This window comes from Sitodiplosis mosellana, unplaced genomic scaffold, assembly GCF_009176505.1.
Source record: "Sitodiplosis mosellana isolate CC-2019 unplaced genomic scaffold, AAFC_SMos_1.0 Smas_scaffold_5929, whole genome shotgun sequence".
In the NCBI taxonomy this organism is placed as follows: Eukaryota; Metazoa; Arthropoda; class Insecta; order Diptera; family Cecidomyiidae; genus Sitodiplosis; species Sitodiplosis mosellana.
In genome coordinates, this window is record NW_022601171.1 from 1 (window position 1) to 19,844 (window position 19,844).

Consider the following 19,844-nt stretch of genomic DNA (forward strand, 5'->3'; position numbering starts at 1 on the left):
TACTGCCGCATGTGAAATTCGAAAAAGTCCGAAAAAAAACCACCCTATTAAATATAATGCATTTAACGAAATTCTGAAAAAAAACTATTTCCCTTCGACAGGATGATGACAAAACGATCTCAAGGACGAAGACGATTTGGTCGACGTAATTTTAGACAGCGTTACTTTCGTCTGACCACTCAATCATTGAGCTATGCCAAATCAAAAGGCAAAAATCCAATCTGTGATATACCTTTATCTGAGATATTAGCTGTTGAAAGGCTCAATGAACGAAGTTTCAAATTACAAAACATATTTCAGGTAAAAAATTACAATTAGATTTTTAGAAAAATTCATAAAGGGTGTTTTTTTTTAAATCCGTTTTTTTTTATATTGAAATAAAACACACAAAAATTCTTTGACAACAATTGCTGTTGGTTTGTTTTTGTAGCGTATGGTATGCCATTTAATGTCCGACATCCAGTTCAGGGATATGACCACCACCCCTCCTTTTTGGGAGGTCTTCCCGACACAAAATTTTTCGACCTTATTTTTTTTTCTCTTTTCTGCTTATAATTGACCAGAAAAGTTATTTTTGCTCAAAATATGGACGGGTTTTGGCCAAAACTTCCATGAAATAACAAAATAAATACGAATTAGCCCAAAACTCATTAGTACAGAGTGACAAAATCTGTTTTTGGGCAGTAATCTGGTTTCATCGAGCAGCCTCTATTCTCAGCCATTTGGGCAATACCCAAAAACAAATTTTCCACTGTTTTTGACAAAATTGGTCTGGATGATCACCGGATTTAATAAAATGTCCATATCATAGCATATTTTGAGCAAAAAAATCAATTTACTGGAGAAACTGTCTCGTGCAAGTTTTTTTTCCCAAAATTTCGAATATGCATTCTGTACATCATCCAACAAAATGACCCTATTTTACGGCTATGGGCTACTCCCCCGTGGGGATACATGAATTCTTTTGTTTACTCAGATGAAAATGAAACTATTTACGCTTTAAAGTTCAACAAAACTCATAAAATTATGGGAGTGTGACCTCAAAATCCTCAAAAATGGTCTGTCAAGAAAGGTGGGTAAAAAAGGAGGGGTGGTGGTCATATCCCTGAACTGCATGTTGGACATTAAATGGCATACCATACGCTACAAAAAGAAACCAACAGCAATTGTTGTCAAAGAATTTTTGTGTGTTTTATTTCAATATCAAAAAAACGGATTTAAAAAAAACACCCTTTAGACTAAAGTCATGTTTTACCTTCAGATTATCCGGAAGGATCGGACGCTTTATGTGAAAACTTCAAACTGTGTTGAAGAGAAGGAATGGGTGGATCTTCTAAGCAAAATATGTCAAAGCAATGCAGCGCGACTCGAAAGTTTCCATCCATCAGCCTTCATAAGTGGAGCGTGGACGTGGTATGTGTTCCGATTATGAAAGAAATGATTTTTCGATTACTTTAAATTACTAGTTTTAATTTTTTTTTTCCATTTATTAGTTGTAAAGAACGCGATCAATATGCGAAAGGATGTCAAACAGTTTCGCCATCACCATTTCAAATGGGTTTAGCTACTACATTGGATCCAGCACGCGACTTACAACGCTTAAATACGTTAATCATAAATAATTTAGACGAATTAAAATTATTTACGGAACCAAATAGCGTTTATAGCAAAGAAGTCATTTCACCAGAAGATGTAATACAGCTCCATAAAAATGTAAAGGCAATGATTGACACAGCAGTTAAACTGCAACAAGTTCACTTAACATATCGGGCACTTGTCGATCGTGAAATGAAATACGGTAGTCGACAGGCTCCAATTGGTGATGACAACTATTTACATCTTTTGCGCGGTGGCCTAGGTTCTAGCAACAATCAAAACACATCCACAACATTGCCAATACTAAATCATCAGAAACATCACAATTTGGGTCTAGATAAATCACCTAATTTCTTCATACGGAATGAGCATTTTTCGCATTACTGACCGTTATTCTGTTGAAATTTCTAGTGGAAGTTTGCGGATCGATAATAGTAAACTGTGAATTTGAATATTTCTGTCGGTCATCTCGCAAGTTCAGTTTTTTCATAATCAATCTTCATTGGTCTGTGACATGAATTCAATACAAAATAGCTATAATATAATATGTTGCATTAAGTAAACGCAACAAATCTATAGGACATGTCCGTGCCGATGATATAATTAATAATGCAAATAACGAATTGAAAATGTTATCGGTACGAAATTAAAGAGCTTTTGAAAAATTCACAAAATACAATTGAAATTTTGGTTTTCAATTCGTTATATTTAGTTTCATTTCGAGTTTAATTTGAAATGTTTTCATTATGCACCCAAATGGGAATCATTGTCAAATATCATATTCAGAATGTAGTAAGTTTTTAGGATTTATAGATACTTAAATTTCAAGTTTGAAATGAATTGAAATGTTTTTATTGTAGTAAAACAACTACGCTTTGATGTTTATTTTTAAAAATTTATATTAAATTTAAGAATGAACTTATACTCACAAATAGGTAAACAATCCATTAAACAGGTTAAGATATTTTTTGTACGACACCAGTCATATGACCAACATTCATCCTTTATTTTCAACTTATTTAGTTTGATTAATTGCAGCATGATGATTATCCATTAACTGACATTTAAACGAGAAAGTCGAACATCCGTTGAAAAGACTTGAACATCCACCACTTGATTTACATAGATTGTTACATATTTTACATGTATTTTGATCGAATCCCCTTTTGAATCTATCTATCTATCCATCCATTTCATGTTTTGCTACTTTTGTTGACAAACAACACCCATCTAATTTTGAATAATTAATTAAATGACACATTATATAGTTTTAAACATATACTTTCCATATGTTGTATATGGTACGTATTCGTGTCCATTCCCGAACAACTAATTTTAATACCACAAAACAGCCATTTGTTGTATCTTTTATTTTATCTTTATGAGATTGCACTTTTATTTTAAGGTGTAGTCAATATTTAAGAATAAAAATTAATATAAGCCTGGATGTGATTCGAAGTGCAACAAGTAACGAAAAAATGCAATCGAATTAAATTTTTAAAAGTTGAATTTTTTTTTGTTCTCTATTGCTATGTGTGTGTATTAATGTGAATTGAGTGCGGCGAATATTTACATTTGAATTGGCCGCTTCAAAGTTGACAGTTTCATATTTGTTTACAAACGGCATCAGATTTCCAAACCGAATATTTGCCACACACAATCCACTGGAACGACGAGTGTGTGTGTTGCATCTTATTTGGTGCTGAGTTTTGCTGATTCAGAGAAATCTGTAGTCCGATCTGTTTACGTTCTTTGGTGTATTGGAATTTCTGTGATGGGCAACATCGGCATGACATTTTGATATTTGCTTGGCAAATTATGTTAGCCGGTTGATGTGTCATTTGTGTATTGGAAAGCAAAGAGGTGAGAGTTGTATAGAGCATAGAATTTCGAGATGATTTTGCCACGTAAACAATAATTTCAATTGTGATTTTTAATTCGAAATAATTGCTTTTTGCATTCAATCGACAGTTTAATAAGAATTTTCGAATTTGTCTTCTCATTTCATAATTGCATATAGCAGGTGTCGCATGCGCATCGTGAGATGCGGTGAGCATGAGCATGCGACACCGTTGGAGAAATAATGAGTAAACGGGTCGTACAATTACAATAATAATGACGATCCGTCTACAACACCAAGTATCTTTTCTCAATTTTTACACACAAAATGCTACAATAGAACTTCATTCGCTATGCGTTCGCATACACATTCTGCATACTGTATGTCTTACTTATAATTATGATAGTATTGCATACAGTATGCAAAAAATATATGCAAACGCATATGAAACGCTATGTGTATATCCGTAGTCAATGTGTGCAAATGTATGAATCCTTTTTTGTTTGTCCTGGCGTCTCCTCTACTTTCTTGCAGTCAGACAGATCAGAATTTTTCTGCTTTTATTCAAAGATCAGCTTGATGAAAAAAATTAGTAGCGTAAAGACATTATAAGATTTCTTTTGATGCTGCTTCTTTGTAAACGGTTTTGCAAATTCTGGATAATAGACTCGCTTGCTGCGTTAGATTCGGTGAGTCGAAAAATTCGAATTATATACTTGGTCTTTTTTCACAAGTACTAAATTGTGCATTGCAATATAGTAAGCGAAAAGTGAATTTGAACAGTAGAAAAAGCTGACACATTTATCTATTTAATTTGTTTGTAATTTCAATTCATTCAGTGTCGACCGTATGCAAAGATGTTGAAAATTCTGCGAGCTAAATTACAAAAATGAAAAAATAAACTTTTTTCAACAGTTCCAAACTAACAAAATCGAATTTACTTTAATTCAAATTTGGCATCAGTATTTTTGTAGTGTTTGACTGATTCGAAAGTAGTTTTAGCCTAAAACAAAATAATTCAGCGATGCTTGTTAAGCATGAATATGAGTAAACGATTTGAGAAACATGTTTTTTTTTAAGATTCAAATTTTATTTGCGAAACTATTTGTGAATACATTTATTCCATCTATCTTCCATTTATTCCACTACTTTTTTCCTTTCGTTGCAGATGGTTGCTCCAATCTATAACGGCTTAGCTCGATTTCAGCTCCATGGTAAGAGAAACGGTCGTACGAAAAATATTCTGGTACTTTGTAAATGCCTGTTGAAGAAGCACCCGGACCCAATGGTTCTGATTTTTGTTTGATCACATACGAGCTCAAACCAGGAACGTTGGCATTTATTTCATTGTTTTTTTTTGGTTTTGAAGCTGACGGTGACTTTTGACTGAAAAACCGTTTCACTGGCAACGACCGTAGTTGTGAAATTGACTTGAGCGACGACATATTTTTCACAGATTTTCACAATTTTCGTAGAAACTCTATCATTTGTTGACTTCTACTCTGAGGGAAAAAAATAAATATGGTTACTTAATTGAACGTTTGTTATGTCACTGCTCATTGTAAATGTATGTCTGTCCATCTGTCTGTTTGCATTTAACGGAGGAACTGTCAGGAAAGTGAAACAAAACGTTCAAATAGAAAATCAATAATACCAACTGTAGTGTGAAACGATGAAACTGACGAGATGGTTGGTAACAAATGTGATAAGCGTGCATTTCATCTCATTTGCATAAACACAGTTCTTGTGTACGTCTTATGTTTACTTGTTTGAAAGTCTGTCTTTATCTATATATTCCACATACATTCAAACAAATTCATTTGAAGAATTGCAATTCTATTTGAACAAAAAAAATTCAACAAATATATCACAAAATATCTTTCGAGTTATTCACTTTGTTGATTATACATTATACATATACAGTATGTAAGTTGTTGTACTAACTAACACAACATTTATTCATGTGAGGTGCAAAAATCAAGTATAAGATTAGTTATAGCTTGCTCTTCGTGCGAATGACATACGCGATTGGTGCAGCAGAAAATTACATGAAAAAATTGTAAGTTTTTAAGATTTGATGCTGTTATGGACGCAATTGAAAAAATTTCATTGTAAATAATCGTAATAATCTTTTATGAATCACAACGTGTGCCATTCATTAGACCATACCACAATATTATCTACAAGTATAATAAAGTAATTGGAGAAGAAGTCAAACTGAAATATAATATTGAAGATGTTTTTCTCAAAAAATTAATGTTCAATATTTAGAAACTTTTCGCAATTCGAATATCTATATATTAATCTACAAATGCGAAGTTGGTGGTACACTTTTGAGCTACTTATACCCAACCGATTTGGATGAGATAGGTATCATTCGAAAGGTCTCCGAGCGTAGATGTGCAGAAAGCCATAAAATACTCACTTTTGACATTTCAGACATGAGTTATGGCCGTTTGAGTGATGATGTGTTTTCCCCATATAAAATGTATGGGAATTCACTCAAACGGCCATAACTCCGGTTGTATGTGTCGTATGTGAGTGTTTTTTGGCTTTATTCGCATATACGCGTGATTATCTTTCGATTGGTACCTATGCCGTTCAAATCGGTTGAGTGGAAGTTGCTCATTTTGTGAAAACATCGTTCTACGCATACAGTACATGTTAAGTGTGGTTTGAGCTGTATTGTTTGTATGAACGGTGTGGCCGTGTGGGAAAGTCTTTTGCGTGTTGTTCTGAGGGTCTTGGGTTCGATTTATTATGTGGTCGAAAACTTATTTTTTCTTTTTTTTAAATTTTTTTATGTTTATTTTGAATGAGTATTGCTATTTTGTGTATATTTCCATGTTAAATTTTTTTTTCATTATTTGAAATGGTTTAATTGCGTTTTTTTTATTTTGAAAATGAAATTCAATGGAATCTATGTTTTTGCGGTTGTATACGCTGAAATGATTGATTCTTTTGTAATTTTGTTGAAGAAAAATTTTTTGTGGTGTTTTTCTATGAAAAAAATTAAATTTTGTTATTATTTAATAAAACAAATGGAAAAAGGGAAAAAAAACTTCCACACGCCACTCCCTAAGCTGTGTTCCGAACCTCAGACCTTTTGATTTCAACGTATGCGTTATCCATACGGCCACACTTCCGTTATATATTCGTGGGTCCAAATGGTATTTGATTTAGCTTATAGAATGAATGCGGTAGCATAGCAGAACAGCATTACACAGTAGACATGTCTGTACATATTTATTTGTTCGGCTGTTCGTTTTGCTGTTGTGTGGTTGTGCTGTGATGTAGAAGAGCGGAGATAGAACAAAGCGAAACTTAAAACCACAACAAATACATGCTTCTCATTGAGCCGTAAATAGAGATACAGTGTGGAAATACTGTATGTGTTTTGTCTGGGAAATGGAATGATTTTTTTTATTGAAATAATAAGAATTATAATTTCACTTTTTGTGATGTTTCATTTTGAAATGTTAATGAGCGACTATGGGAGCCAAAAGTAGATGATGTGATCCAGATCACCCAATACGCATTGTAGAAATTCCACCATTTCTCTTCTTGACAGTCGTGTAACGTAAGTTCTTTCTGCTGCAATTGTGATACCAGCAACGTGGCAAGGAACCCTCATTTGCTCTGTCAGCGCAAGCACTTCCAATTCATTTTGTTGTTGTGTCAACAGTGGTGCAACACGGACCGTGAATTTGAGAAAAATGATTCGTTTTTCCATTTCATCGATCAGTTTGCGTTCATCACTCTCCCATTTGTCCATGTCTGTGATTGAAAATACGTAGCTGGTGAATCGAGTGGAAACACCGTATTTCTTTGACACAATTCCAATCGGTCGTTGCATCGTGCCTAATAAGTGAATAAAACACGTGATACGAACAACGAAAAAAATGACTTCATATTTTTCGATTTGTTGAAGGAAATATTAATTTGTTTCCATACTCACTGAATAATTTCACCATTTATTTTCTGAAATATTCGCCGTGAAATTCGCAATATTCTTTCGTTGTTTGTTTTCGTTTTTTGTTTATTTGCTCTTGACACTTTGTCAGCAGTGATATATACAATGTTTCAGTTCGGTCGCTGAAATGTACAGCATATAAACTGTTGAGACAGTTGAATGAGAGAGAGTATTGAGAAAGAGTTCGATTTGTGTGCACTGCAATGAATAACGTTTTTTGCTCCTCTTTGTGTGCGTGCCCAAATTATCGTTTTTGTAAAAACGTCGTATTAGATTATCTTGCTTGGTTAGAAACTAAACTTGAGTATTTTGAAATCACATACAATGATATAATATTTCACATAACTAATTTTGAAGTGTATACAAATAATATACAAAATAAACTCAATACATATGTTCTTTCATCTTTTATACTTAAGAAAATTGATTTTGAAATGAATTTGTTCCGCAATTTTCCTTACAAAAATTAGATTTTACCCCCTCAATTTTATGGAAAACATTTGAAATGAGAACACAAATGAATAAAAATGGGGTTCAAAATAAAAGCGGTAAATTTCTTCTTTTTTTGGCTATATTGGACCCTACATTTTGATTGAAATTTGAAAATTAACCCCCCCTCGGCGTGCGGTCGCAGAAGCTATGATTATATAAAATATTAATAGTAATTTTTTTTTTTTTGTGGTCAAATTTTGACCACGGGCGAGCCTAGTATTAAATAATCTGAAATGACTCAAATAATAGCGGTATTACTTGTGAATGGTATGTGAATTGTACATGTGTTTGCTTCCATTCTGAACACTACTAGCAAAAAAAACTTCATGTTTATGTGTTCCTCCTGTTGATAATTGTATTTATGTGTGCCAAGTTCTAGTGAAGCTCACTTTCGTCGGTCATTTGACAAGAAAAATAATCTGTACATTTTACACCCATCGTATCAATGTAGCGTTTTCATTCCATTCGTTTCTACAGAATAATTTTGCTGTGCTCATTGGCGACTACTGTACCTTCTAGTGGAATTGATTTATGACAAGTGCGAAAACAAAACATCGCTAATCTTATCTGAAGAGTTTCGCCCGTACTTGTGTAATATCAATAAAAAAAAGAAAAATACAACAAAGTCAACTCGAAAATGGGTTTAGATGTAAGTCTCAAATAAAAGTAATTCCTTTGATATAATCGTTTGAGTTCCTACAATAAAGGGCAAAAATGCATATTGTTTCAGAGCTCTACCGGTGAGATTGCCAATAGCAGTCAAGACGAAAAATCAACTGATATAACAGTGCTCGGAACATGTATTATTGATTGTGTGAGGTATGCAATGTAACATTGAGAGACAGCCGAAAACAATATGATATTAAAAATTTTTTGAACACAATCACAGAAAAGAAGAACGGGTTTCATGCTCATGCGTTGTATGAGCTTCATTGTATGTATGTGTGTTTAGTGATGTATCATATTGTACATGACACACGGCTCATATGCAATTTGCAACAAACAACAAAGTCTTTGCCATGTTTACCTAAAATAGTTCTTCTTTTTTTCTTATCGATTATAGCTATGTACCGCATTTACCAACAGTTGGTGAAACATTACGTGCAACACGATATCAAACGGGGTATGGAGGCAAGGGTGCAAACCAGGTAACAATAATAACAGTTGAAGTGTATTTCGCAAGGCATAAAATTTTCAAACATCTTATTTAAGTGTGTATCAGCCGCAAAGTTGGGAAGTAAAACAGTACTTATCTCAAAGGTAAACTCTATTTTCAAATATGTGCTGATTAAAATATGGATTAGAACTTTCTTTCCGATTTTCAGTTGGGAGACGACGAATGGGGTGATAAATATCGTGAAAATTTGGAAAAATTCAATGTGGGCACAAATTATATAGAGACCACAACTGGTAAAAGCACCGGAATTGCACAAATAAATGTTGCTGAAAATGGGGAAAATCAAATTGTTATCATACCCGGCGCTAATGATGTGCTCTCACCCACCGATATCGATAAGGCACAGGACCTTCTGGACTCGTCTAAAATTTTGATTTGTCAATTAGAAACACCACTACCAGCTACGTTGGCAGCTCTTCGGCGGTTCAAAAACGGTATATCTATACTTAACGCATCCCCAGCCCCAAGCGAAAACACACTAGAACTATTTACATTGCCAACGATTTTATGTATCAATCAAGTGGAAGCAGCAGCGATGAGCAAACGAGCTGTCCCGAATATTGAGTTAGTTTTTTTTTTAATTGAAATAATTCTTTTCCCTCAAATATAATCGATGAATACATTTTTTAGAGAGGCAAAGCGTGCGATTAGCAATTTTTTATGTCTCGGATGTAATACCGTCATTATAACGTTGGGGAAAGAAGGAGCAATCTTTGCTTCGTTATCTGAACCAAAACCTATTCACGTTCGAGCACCACGCGTTGAAGAGGTTTTAGATACAACGGTATGTCTGAATTATGTCTCAAAACATGAATATATTCCATTTATTGCTTATACCATACATTTGGTACATTTTAGGGAGCTGGTGACGCCTTTGTTGGTGCGTTAGCCCATTACTTGGCACGTTATCCAGATCTTCCGCTTTATCGAAAAGTTGGCGGTGCAGTGACAATAGCATCAATGTCGGTTCAGCAATATGGGACGCAAAGCAGCTATCCAATGGCAAAGGACCTTCGCTTTGACATTACTTTAAAAAATTTCGACTGGAGTTACGTTTGAAATAAAAAAACAAGATATATAACTATATTGTTATAATCACGGTTTAAATGGTATAATGAGATTTTGTTTTATCTAAACATGAGATTCATATGCTGTAAGTAGCTATCACTCTTGTGGGATGTAGACTAGGGTATTTTTCATAATCTGAACAAGAGAAATGGTAGACTTTAAATTGAAGAGAAAAGACTTCTGTATCAATTAATAGTGTTCATACAACGCAGCAATCGATAGTCACACTTCCCGAAGCTAAAAACTGTCTAATGTTTTCGGAAGCTACCCAGCATCTGCCAAATTCAAACATTTGAAATGACAACCATTCCAACTACTATGTGCCGAACGAACCGTATAAACAAACTTCTAACAAGAACTTCGATTTGTGTATGTGTTTCACATTAGGAGCGTGATTTTGGCACGAACTTCTCTTTCATCGCATACAACGCAACACAACACAAAAGACTCATTTGTTATTGTTATGTTTGTTGCGTTTGTTTATTTGATTCCGTTATCCGAGTATGTATTGAGTTTCTATATCAACACCAGTGACAGATAAGTGAATTTCATCACGAAATAAAATTTGGCGCATTGACACATTGAAACTGGTTGAGTAAAAATGTTGCAGCCACATAGTGAATTGGTTTATTGTTTATCAGAAAGTGCGTAAATAATTTATTAACTGTATTTTTTATTATTATTATTCTGCACCATACAGCGTTTTTTCGCCAGAGGTGGTTTATTTAGTATAAATAAAAATATTCTGGTATATTTACAATATATACAATATTAAATTAAATTCAATTTCTCCAAATTCGGTTTCTCTTGAAATATTCAGCTACTCTCTGTTTTACAGTATTTGTACTTGCATTGAAATCAATTAAATAAGTATCACAACTCGGAATCAAAGTAATATTACATTCATTTGGTAAATTAGGTGGCTTGATCGGAACGAAGTAATTATAAAATTCGTTGTATGTACTCAGCATATAATTTATAGTTTCAAACTTGGCATAGTTATTACGATGCATCGGCAATAGCAGATAATCTGAGTCTCTCGTCCAATGTCGCGGTGTTCTAAAATTAATTTTGCTCAAAATGTATTTCGATGTGCAGCGTAATCATTTGTAATTCAAGCAGTCGGCATTCATACGGTGGTTTCCTGAATCTTTGTGGTCATTTCATTTTGCGTAGTGCGAACAATAAAAATTGCTTCTGGATCGATTCAATTCGTGCAATCTTTTCAGCAGTGTATGGATTCCAAATTTGGATCATCAAATTCATATCCAAACCGTTTAATCCATGCTAAACGTGATTTCGCTTTGGCTGTAATGTACTCAATGTGTGCATTAAAATTCAATTTATGGTCAAGTATTACTCCTAGATCCTTTATCACGTGGACCCGATCGATTTTTTCGTTGCCAATGGAATATTCCAAGTTAAATTCTAAGATCCCGCGATGAAAAGACGCAAATTTGGTCTTGGATACATTCAACTTTAGCTGATTTCTTTTGAAATATTCTACAAGCCTATTTAGGTCAGATGTGCTTCCACAGGCGAGTGTCATCAGCGAATGACTGAAGAATTGAGTTGCTAACGTGTTTTGGCAAATCAATGATGAACAGTAAAAACAATGTAGCACCATTCGGGTATCCTTGTCCTGTTCCCGATGTAACATCAATGGGGCTCGACATGTCATTATTCAGTTTGACAATCTGTTGGCGACCATGCAAATACGATTTGATCCACTTGAGCAATTGTTGATTCAATCCCAAAAAAACCATTGTTCTTGTTAGGTTAATACGGCGGTCGATGATTTCAACAACGACTTTTTCAACAGCAATGGTGATGAAATCATCAAAATGTGCTTCCAAGGTGTGCTCCGGCAAAACTACACCAATGTTGTATGTTTATAGTCCCAGGTTTCCGCCAAATGGTTATCAACATTATCGGCGAATGGTTTCCATGGCCAACGAACAGATTTTTCGGCAGATTTTTCGGCAGTACATTCAAATACCTGTACGAACAATATGCGAAAAACGTGCAAACCAACCTCAAAACGCATTGCGAACAGCGTTTGAAAAAGTTCTTCAAAATGCGTTGCTACGAATTGAACCACATGTGTCTGTGTGGAGATCTCGAGTTGGACGAATTATTCGATGATAATGTCATCAAAAATTCCATCAACTTCACATACAAACGAAGAGATTCAACACGTGGCAATGCCAATGCCATACGGAAATTGGAAATACTGTTGGGGGAACTGTATTGGATTGGAGCACCTTACAGACCAGATGATCCACACCCATTCAACATCAAAGAATTCGTTGAACTCAATTGGTTCCAAGCATTGCGCATGTTCATTAATATACAGCGCGATATTCATTACTTTCACCTCGTTTCGTCGTTTGCCAATCTACGCCAAAGTTGGAATCTGTTCCGAAAATATCCGCTCTATGTGCAACAGCCAGAATTTCCAGAGCCGCCTGAAATCACCACCTTCACAGTCGTTCCGAAGTGCACATTCCAGCGCCGACACGTGAAAATTGATACGGATGCATTGTACAATATTTTAAAGGGCGTCAAAGCAATAAAGCGAGAAGATGGTGTTCGAGACAACAAGAAAGGCGAAGTCCAACAGCGCTACATCTCACAGACTGAATTTAAAAGAATTGGAAGCTGGCGTTCGTATTTCAACATGGACGAAATCAACAAGTTAGTCAAGAATAAGAAGGAATTCGGCGATTCGATAATATCAGATGGTCAGCGTCGGTGTTATTCAGATTGCCGAAGCAGAGCAAAACCGTTGTTGATGAAGATGAGGCCGAAACCAAACGCAAATATTTCGCAAACGAATTCGTGTATGCATTGAAAATTGATCCAGGTATGCGAACCTTTATTGCGTCGGTCCGCCTCGATCTAAAGACCGGCGAAGGGGTAAGTATTTACAAAACGAAAAAACGAAGAAGAAGAAGAAGAAGTATTAATTCACTTTTGTTGCATTTTATTTTCAGACCAACGAGAAGATTTCGTTCAAACAATACCATCAGAAATCGAAACAGGATGCGCGCAACATTAAAGCCGAATGAATGACACGAGTCTTTACGTATGACGAGCAAATGGACCTCAAGCGTATCGCCGCAGAGATTGGCCAGACACCATCGCCACGGAACATCTCTTGGCGCCATTACATCGAACATCGCCTGTGAATGTCCCAAGATGGTATCGCGGCATACAGTCAGAAAAACTATGCGAATACATTGAATGGCGTCGTGCAATTGATCTCATCGCCGGTAAGCTGGTACATTTCAATGCAGCTATCATCAACATCGGAGCAGCCGAAATTTCACCAAATTGCCCGATCCGAATCAAAAATTACGTGCGGTGTCCAGCTGATTGCAGCCTTCAAAAAATGTGGCAATTGTGTCGTTCGGTTGGTGGATGAATACATGACATCGCAACATTGTGCCCGATGCTTCAAATGGTTCCCGATATGGACGAAGAGCAAACGATACAAGAAGTGCAACGACTGCTGACCGGATGAACGTGTTGGACTTCCGGAAAGCATTTATACGAACGTGAGCGAACGAGTGTTGCAGATGCAACGGGAAATCATGCGTACATGCGAGGAAATACACGACCAAGGTGCTGCTATTGCAGCCATTCTAACCCAACGAGATTCAGGACGTTTGGTGTCAAAGAAGCAACGCTTCTTTAAAACCTGGCAACCAAATGCTGCTGAAAACGCTGGAACAGAAGACGCTGCACAATCACGCAAGTTGCTCAAATCACTTTGGCATCTGGACATATCAGCAGCCGGAAGTGTGAATATCGATTGCTCCGTTGTGTGAACACCACCAATTGATACAGAATTTTTTCCTCTTTAATTTAAAGTCTACCATTTCTTTTTTTCAGGTTATGAAAACCACCTTAATGTAGTCAACTATGTTAGTTGAATCGAAGATATTTTATATTTACTTTCAAATATTACTAAAATATGGTTAGAAAAATGTCATTATTGTCTAGTAAAGAAGTTTTTGTTCAAAAGATTGAATAATTTTAGGATTAGGATAAAGATAACAGTGTTTTTAACGTTTTCATCAAAAAGTGTTCAAGGAGCAGAAACGAAATTCTGTAATCAAAGAAAAACTTGTTTTCAGAAGAAAGGATACAACGAATATATGAACTTTTTAACGATGCATCTGATTTGGAGCCGCATTGAAATACAAACAGTTTCTCTGAAAGATTCTTCAATGAAAATGTGTCAAAAGTATGAAAGAAGCATATCAAGTATACCGGAATTGAGGGATATCGACCTTGCTTACTATCAAAAGAAATAAACATCGTTCTTTCCATTTTAATTTTGTATTCACTTTTATTGGAAAATCCATGAGTTATTATGAAAAAAAATATATCATATATATGATTTAGATCCGAAAATTTATATCTCATTTCACATGAGAAACTTATAATATAACACTCTCTTGACTGTGATGATCTGAAAGAGAAAATTTCAGGATTCAGCCTAAGTTGATATTGTATTCGGCTAGATTTCTCAATATCGACTCGTCTATTGTTGAAATTAGTGCGGTAAAACGTTCATTTCCCAAAGCACACTTTGCTTGATATAGCTGGAGAAAAGATAAAAATAAATAAATAAATGAAATCCATGTGCATAAAATGATATGATATATATATAGTAATCGTACCTGCGATTCAAAATAATTTAACAAAACCACAGTATGAACAGGATCTTTCATACAAAGCGCACGACATCGATCATAGTGATGTGTACTGTAGAATATGTGTTCCATTTTGAAGAGACCATCGTCGTCTATTGGTGTATCGTCGGTTAAAATTAATGAGCTAAACCACAAAAATATAAATTTATTAAATGCTTATTATTATCTCTATCCATATTTTTGACTCACTCAGTTAGTTTATTTGCATCATCTTCTAAATCTTCTTTCATAATATCGTTCAAAGTCTCACAAATACACTGAACTATGACATCAAAGCGTTGATAAATTATGTCATCTTGTATGGAAAGTAGACTAGCCAGAGCTAAACCTATATATTTTAGGAAACATTATGAGTGTAAAAAAAATTCAGTTTCTTTTAGTAGTGTTGACTCACTCAAAAGTTTTCGTTTATCTGGTTGTCCAATTAATGGCATTTTCCGTAGCCAAATGTCTAGAAGCTCTCCAAATATTGTGAATGTCTCAAACGATGTGGCTGTGTTTAACTCTTGAATGAACACCATTTGATCCAGAATTAGGACACGAGCTATAACAGATAGGTATGACGACATTACCATTTGCCATTCGTCATCCTCCTTGACTTTCCTGTAGTAACAGTGTAGAATTGCGATAAAATGTTATACAAATGAAAAACCACTTGAAATCTATCAAATATACTTGAAAATATTTGAAAGTGCTGGTCTTATTAGTTCGACCCCATAGCTTCCTGTTGATCTCAAAATCGATTCGAGCAAACGCATGACCATCACTATTCCTTCTGACCGTAAATCGGTAAGCAAATACATGCATGTTTCTACTATCTTTTTCCCATGATGTTGTAAATAGATCTCCGCATCCAATAATATATAAGCTTGTATTATACTGAACACTGTCCGAATATATTCAGAGGAATTTTCTGTGGAAGTCGGTAAAAATTAAACTACATATTTTGCCATTATGAAAATATAGATAAACTTCTAAATGTATGGAGGTATGTACTTACCAATGACTGGCAATAAATTCGAACTCAACTGTAATAGTTCTGGCGTCAATGTAGTACTATTTTGAACTACAACAAGCCACAATTCTAAAGCATCTTCCAAAAAGTATATATGCGACGGTTCTTCTTTGTCCGTACTCAATGCAATTACTGGATAGAGAAATGATGCTAGGAATGGAGGAATATCGGAAATGGCTACGATAATTTGCAACTGAAATAATGAGAAAAATAATGAAATTGGAACTATATTCGCACGAAAGATGATATCTAAACGATGAAAACTTGCAAAACGTACTAAGGCTGACAGAATGGCGCATCGTAGCATATTGTGATCTTGACTTTCATTCCAGAGCATTGGTAAATAATGGCATAGACTTTCCGCGTCTTTTGATAATTTATCTCCCATTTTATCCACAACGACCGACATCACATTCAACACTGAGAAGAAACGAAAGAAAGAAAATACATAATAATGAATTAGGTGCGCTTAAATAAACTATTTAAAACCATTACGGTTCTAATTCCACATGCCAGTATCGATGAAAAAGAACAAAAAACTCACCTGCCATTTTGGTTTCACATTCTTTAGCTTCTCTTAGAAGTGTAAACAACGATGAAAAGGTATGCTGCACATAGTCTTCGAACTGTGCAGAATCAAATTCGAAATCACTTAAAGTGCTCATAAGCGCTCTGATAATTCGAGAAACAATTATTGCTTTTTTAAAAGTATATATGGAAAATATTTACATACTTGCACGAGGCATGTACATTGTACATTGTAAATTGTAAATTTTTTGAATGCTAAAATGACGAAATGACTCACTTTGTAGCGGACAAACGGACGCATATATCTTCATTGGGCTGTAGTAAATGGAGACACACTTCGTACACCTATTAATTATTTAAGTACAATAAACGAAAAAAATAAAATAATGGAAACTATAAGTACTGTCAATGTCTTTAGGTAAATCAATTTCAATTTGAATTTTCTGTATCTTTCGGTCTCGATGTGAATCGTAAATTCAAAACTACCAGTAGGGAAATGTTTAGATTTAACGTCAAACTTCTCTTCAATTTACCACCTCTCTGATAAATTGATTGATGAATTTTGCAGTCATTGCGGTCGACACAAAAACCCTAAATTGTACGTTTAAAAGATCAATTTTTTTTCATAAATCCTATTGGATTCGTTTTTCCTGCAAATTTATAATATTCAGCCAGTAATAAAAGCTCCGTGACGCTGGACCCCTTCCTGATTGTGTGTGACTCCCCCAATACTGTTTGTAGATTTTTGGGCTAGCGTCACGGAGCTAGAAATAAAATACAAATTTACCTTTGGTCGGAGACTTTGATCAAATTTAACACTCGTCCATTGTCCAATCAACCAAATTATACGACGTCGAATTATACGGAAATTAGTTCCACTTGTACTAAAAAGTGCAAAAAGCAGTTAGTAAGCAGAATGTGATCACATTTGATAGGAATATATGAATACGAATGTAGTTGTTGCATTTACTAACAGTGTGAGTTCTTGTAGCAATTGATTAGTGAACCATTCATCGAAGTTAATCTTGAACATATCGGAATAGGAAAAAAAGATAACTGATTAATAGGTACTATAGTTGTTGGCACTTGTTAGATGCAATGTAGCGAATTTTGACTAGATTGCACCTTGAAGATTTTTAGAGTGCAACGTAGTAAAAACTGCCACTGTAGTTTGAAAATAATGAACATTAAATATTACCTCATCGAATAAGTTGAACGACGATAGTCCAGCTGCCTTGTAAATGGCGTCTTTAAGAAATATGTCCTTCATCTCGGAGCCTTGATGCAAAGTGTTTTCCTGTGCTTTGCGTATCAATTTGACCAAATCAACTGTCATATCGGGTCTGTATTGATTAAAAAGTGTAAGGTAGAACGATTCTGTGCATGGGCGCAGATCGTAGTTCCATGATTCTCCCACTTCATCGCAAGCATAATTCTCAGGGTCGTCATCCCATTGGACAAGATCCTTGGGCGTTAGCAAGAAATAGTATGTGATTATTTTCTCGCTGATATAACTTAATCTTTCGACCGTGAAAAATTTATTTTTCGCGTCGGTTTTTATTGGAGCATCATCCTCAGTGGAGGTTTTCATGGCGATGTGCTTCATCAGGTTGATGCAATGAATTGCAAAATTTGGAAAATTTATTTGGTTATTGGCGTCAAAGATCAAACGAGTTCCCGTATAAAATACATAGTTAAAGGCAAATTCTAATGAAGCTGGCAATAGGTCGATGAAATATTTCGTGTGCATATCCAAATATTCGTACAAAATTTTCATAAATTTCAATACGAATTTCTCAATCAATTCGATCAACTGCCCCAACATTGGTACATTTCCAGCGCTATTGTTCATGCGTTGTTGTTGTTGCATTTCCAACAAACGGAACCGATACTCCAAGATTTTGTTCAGGCATGGAATAATTGAGTTCATGAAGACCATGCATGGTTCAAAACTTGTTGGCTCAGTAACACCGTAAATGGTGAGCTTCCGCATAGTTCGTAGGGTTACGAGTGCTTTCTCCAAGTGTGAATAATTTGTATCCAACGTAGTATTTTCATCGAGACTTTGAAAGAAAGACTGCGTATATTGGTTCCACAATTGAAAAACACAGGAATATAACTGATAGCTAAGTTCCTATATAAATTTATGATGAATATTGAAAATGTTGGTCAAATGTTAGCATAAAAGCAAAGGTGAAAAAATACCTTGAATATTCGACGGTCGTTTCTCAGGCGCTTGGACGCTAATACTTTAACTACTTGCAGCAGAATCAAAAGGCCACGATGCTGATGTAGTGAATCCGTTGATCCAATCACTTCGTTCAATCGTGGCATGAGCTACTTAATAGAAATGGCTTTTTAATTTTGGGAACTTATCTGAATATACAGATATATATATAGATTTTTGTTCCATTTACCTCGTTCCAGTCATGTGGATAGTCAGTTCTAGATATGTTACCAATAAGCAGAGCTAATTGGATTGCAATTTGTGGAACCGGCTCTTTGAAAGATTGACATAGCAATAAAGCTTTTATATCTCTCTTCTCACTATCAGAGATTGCGCTATAATTAAAACAAATCATCAATGATCAAGTCACACTTGAAATTTCAATTTGGTAGTTTGTAAGAGATTTGTTACTTTGGTGCGTTTTTTCTCCAGTATTTTAAGACGCCATTTTTCAAGTAGACAGTTGCCATCCACCGAACATTCGTTTCAACATTTTGAAACGCAAAAATAATATGTGTAATGGTTGTATAAAAGCCGGTCTGCGTTTCCCATTCCGCCAATTTTGTTTCGTTTTGCTTTAAAAGGTTTGCATTTTGGCTGCACAAACATTGCAACGCTTCTAATACTTTATATTGTGGTGAATCTGCGTCAATAATGTTCATGTTTCAGCTTTTGTTCGTTTGTTTTTTCTTCTTCCGAAAACGACTCTATAATGAAGAAAAAGGCAAACAGTACGTTGTGTTGTTCTTGTTATGTACATGGACAACAGATGATAGAAAAAATCTAAGATGAGGTTTCATGTCGAAATACGAACTGGAGGAATGAGGTTAGAGAGGATAGGTGGATATATATTTTTTAATTGTTATTTTCCTAACTAAATCAATTCTTGATATTTGTAACAAATTAACCGATAAACAAATATATATTCACATTTTTGGCTCAAAAAGTTAAATTGAGTTGACTATTTGCAAACAAAACAGAACCAAGAATTAAATAATTTATTACTTCCAAAACCTAGAATACAATTGACAGATGCCAAAACAGCTACCTATTCAACACGATGGATAAGTCAATGCGATAAACGAATTATTCAAACGTAATCTGTCACTTTGACAGTTTGGGTGAAAAAAGTACGCAGCCACATCAGCAGCCGTTTTTATAATACATCATCGGTTGTATCAATCTGTCAAATAAGAAAAAGAAA

At 34.9% G+C, this 19,844-nt stretch overlaps 4 protein-coding genes across 7 annotated transcripts; 2 read left to right on the forward strand and 2 right to left on the reverse strand.

The window, feature by feature from the left end:
• The first annotated feature begins 98 nt into the window (after positions 1–98).
• On the forward strand, positions 99–3,105 carry LOC129573084 (GTPase-activating protein-like). Its single transcript, XM_055453281.1, has 3 exons — positions 99–300; positions 1,262–1,413; positions 1,494–3,105. The coding sequence occupies exons 1-3, from the start codon at positions 103–105 to the stop codon at positions 1,981–1,983; spliced, it is 840 nt and encodes a 279-aa protein (XP_055309256.1). The 5' UTR covers positions 99–102; the 3' UTR covers positions 1,984–3,105.
• Positions 3,106–4,498: 1,393 nt separating this feature from the next.
• LOC129573087 (uncharacterized) lies at positions 4,499–5,016 on the reverse strand. Its single transcript, XM_055453285.1, has one exon. It carries the CDS (start codon positions 4,879–4,881, stop codon positions 4,582–4,584), a length of 300 nt encoding a protein of 99 aa, XP_055309260.1. The 5' UTR covers positions 4,882–5,016; the 3' UTR covers positions 4,499–4,581.
• Positions 5,017–5,100: 84 nt separating this feature from the next.
• Positions 5,101–15,476, forward strand: LOC129573083 (ribokinase). The gene is made up of 9 exons (XM_055453279.1): positions 5,101–5,495; positions 8,379–8,550; positions 8,632–8,720; positions 8,965–9,049; positions 9,114–9,161; positions 9,227–9,642; positions 9,709–9,862; positions 9,937–13,065; positions 13,143–15,476. The coding sequence occupies exons 2-8, from the start codon at positions 8,539–8,541 to the stop codon at positions 10,135–10,137; spliced, it is 1,005 nt and encodes a 334-aa protein (XP_055309254.1). The 5' UTR covers positions 5,101–5,495; positions 8,379–8,538; the 3' UTR covers positions 10,138–13,065; positions 13,143–15,476.
• Positions 14,478–19,823, reverse strand: LOC129573078 (importin-11). 4 transcript variants are annotated; one of them, XM_055453257.1, is made up of 16 exons: positions 19,689–19,823; positions 19,052–19,347; positions 18,831–18,975; positions 18,619–18,750; positions 17,612–18,547; positions 17,388–17,437; positions 17,201–17,297; positions 16,691–16,758; positions 16,430–16,557; positions 16,163–16,305; positions 15,871–16,078; positions 15,546–15,783; positions 15,265–15,473; positions 15,060–15,198; positions 14,838–14,994; positions 14,478–14,759 (listed from the first exon to the last, which is right to left on the reverse strand). In XM_055453257.1, exons 2-16 carry the CDS (start codon positions 19,300–19,302, stop codon positions 14,649–14,651), a joined length of 3,012 nt encoding a protein of 1,003 aa, XP_055309232.1. In that variant the 5' UTR covers positions 19,303–19,347; positions 19,689–19,823; the 3' UTR covers positions 14,478–14,648. The 4 variants fall into 4 exon arrangements, with proteins under 4 accessions (XP_055309232.1, XP_055309231.1, XP_055309229.1 ...); XM_055453256.1 differs by having other exon boundaries at positions 19,646–19,800; XM_055453254.1 differs by having other exon boundaries at positions 19,571–19,715.
• Positions 19,824–19,844: the final 21 nt, after the last annotated feature.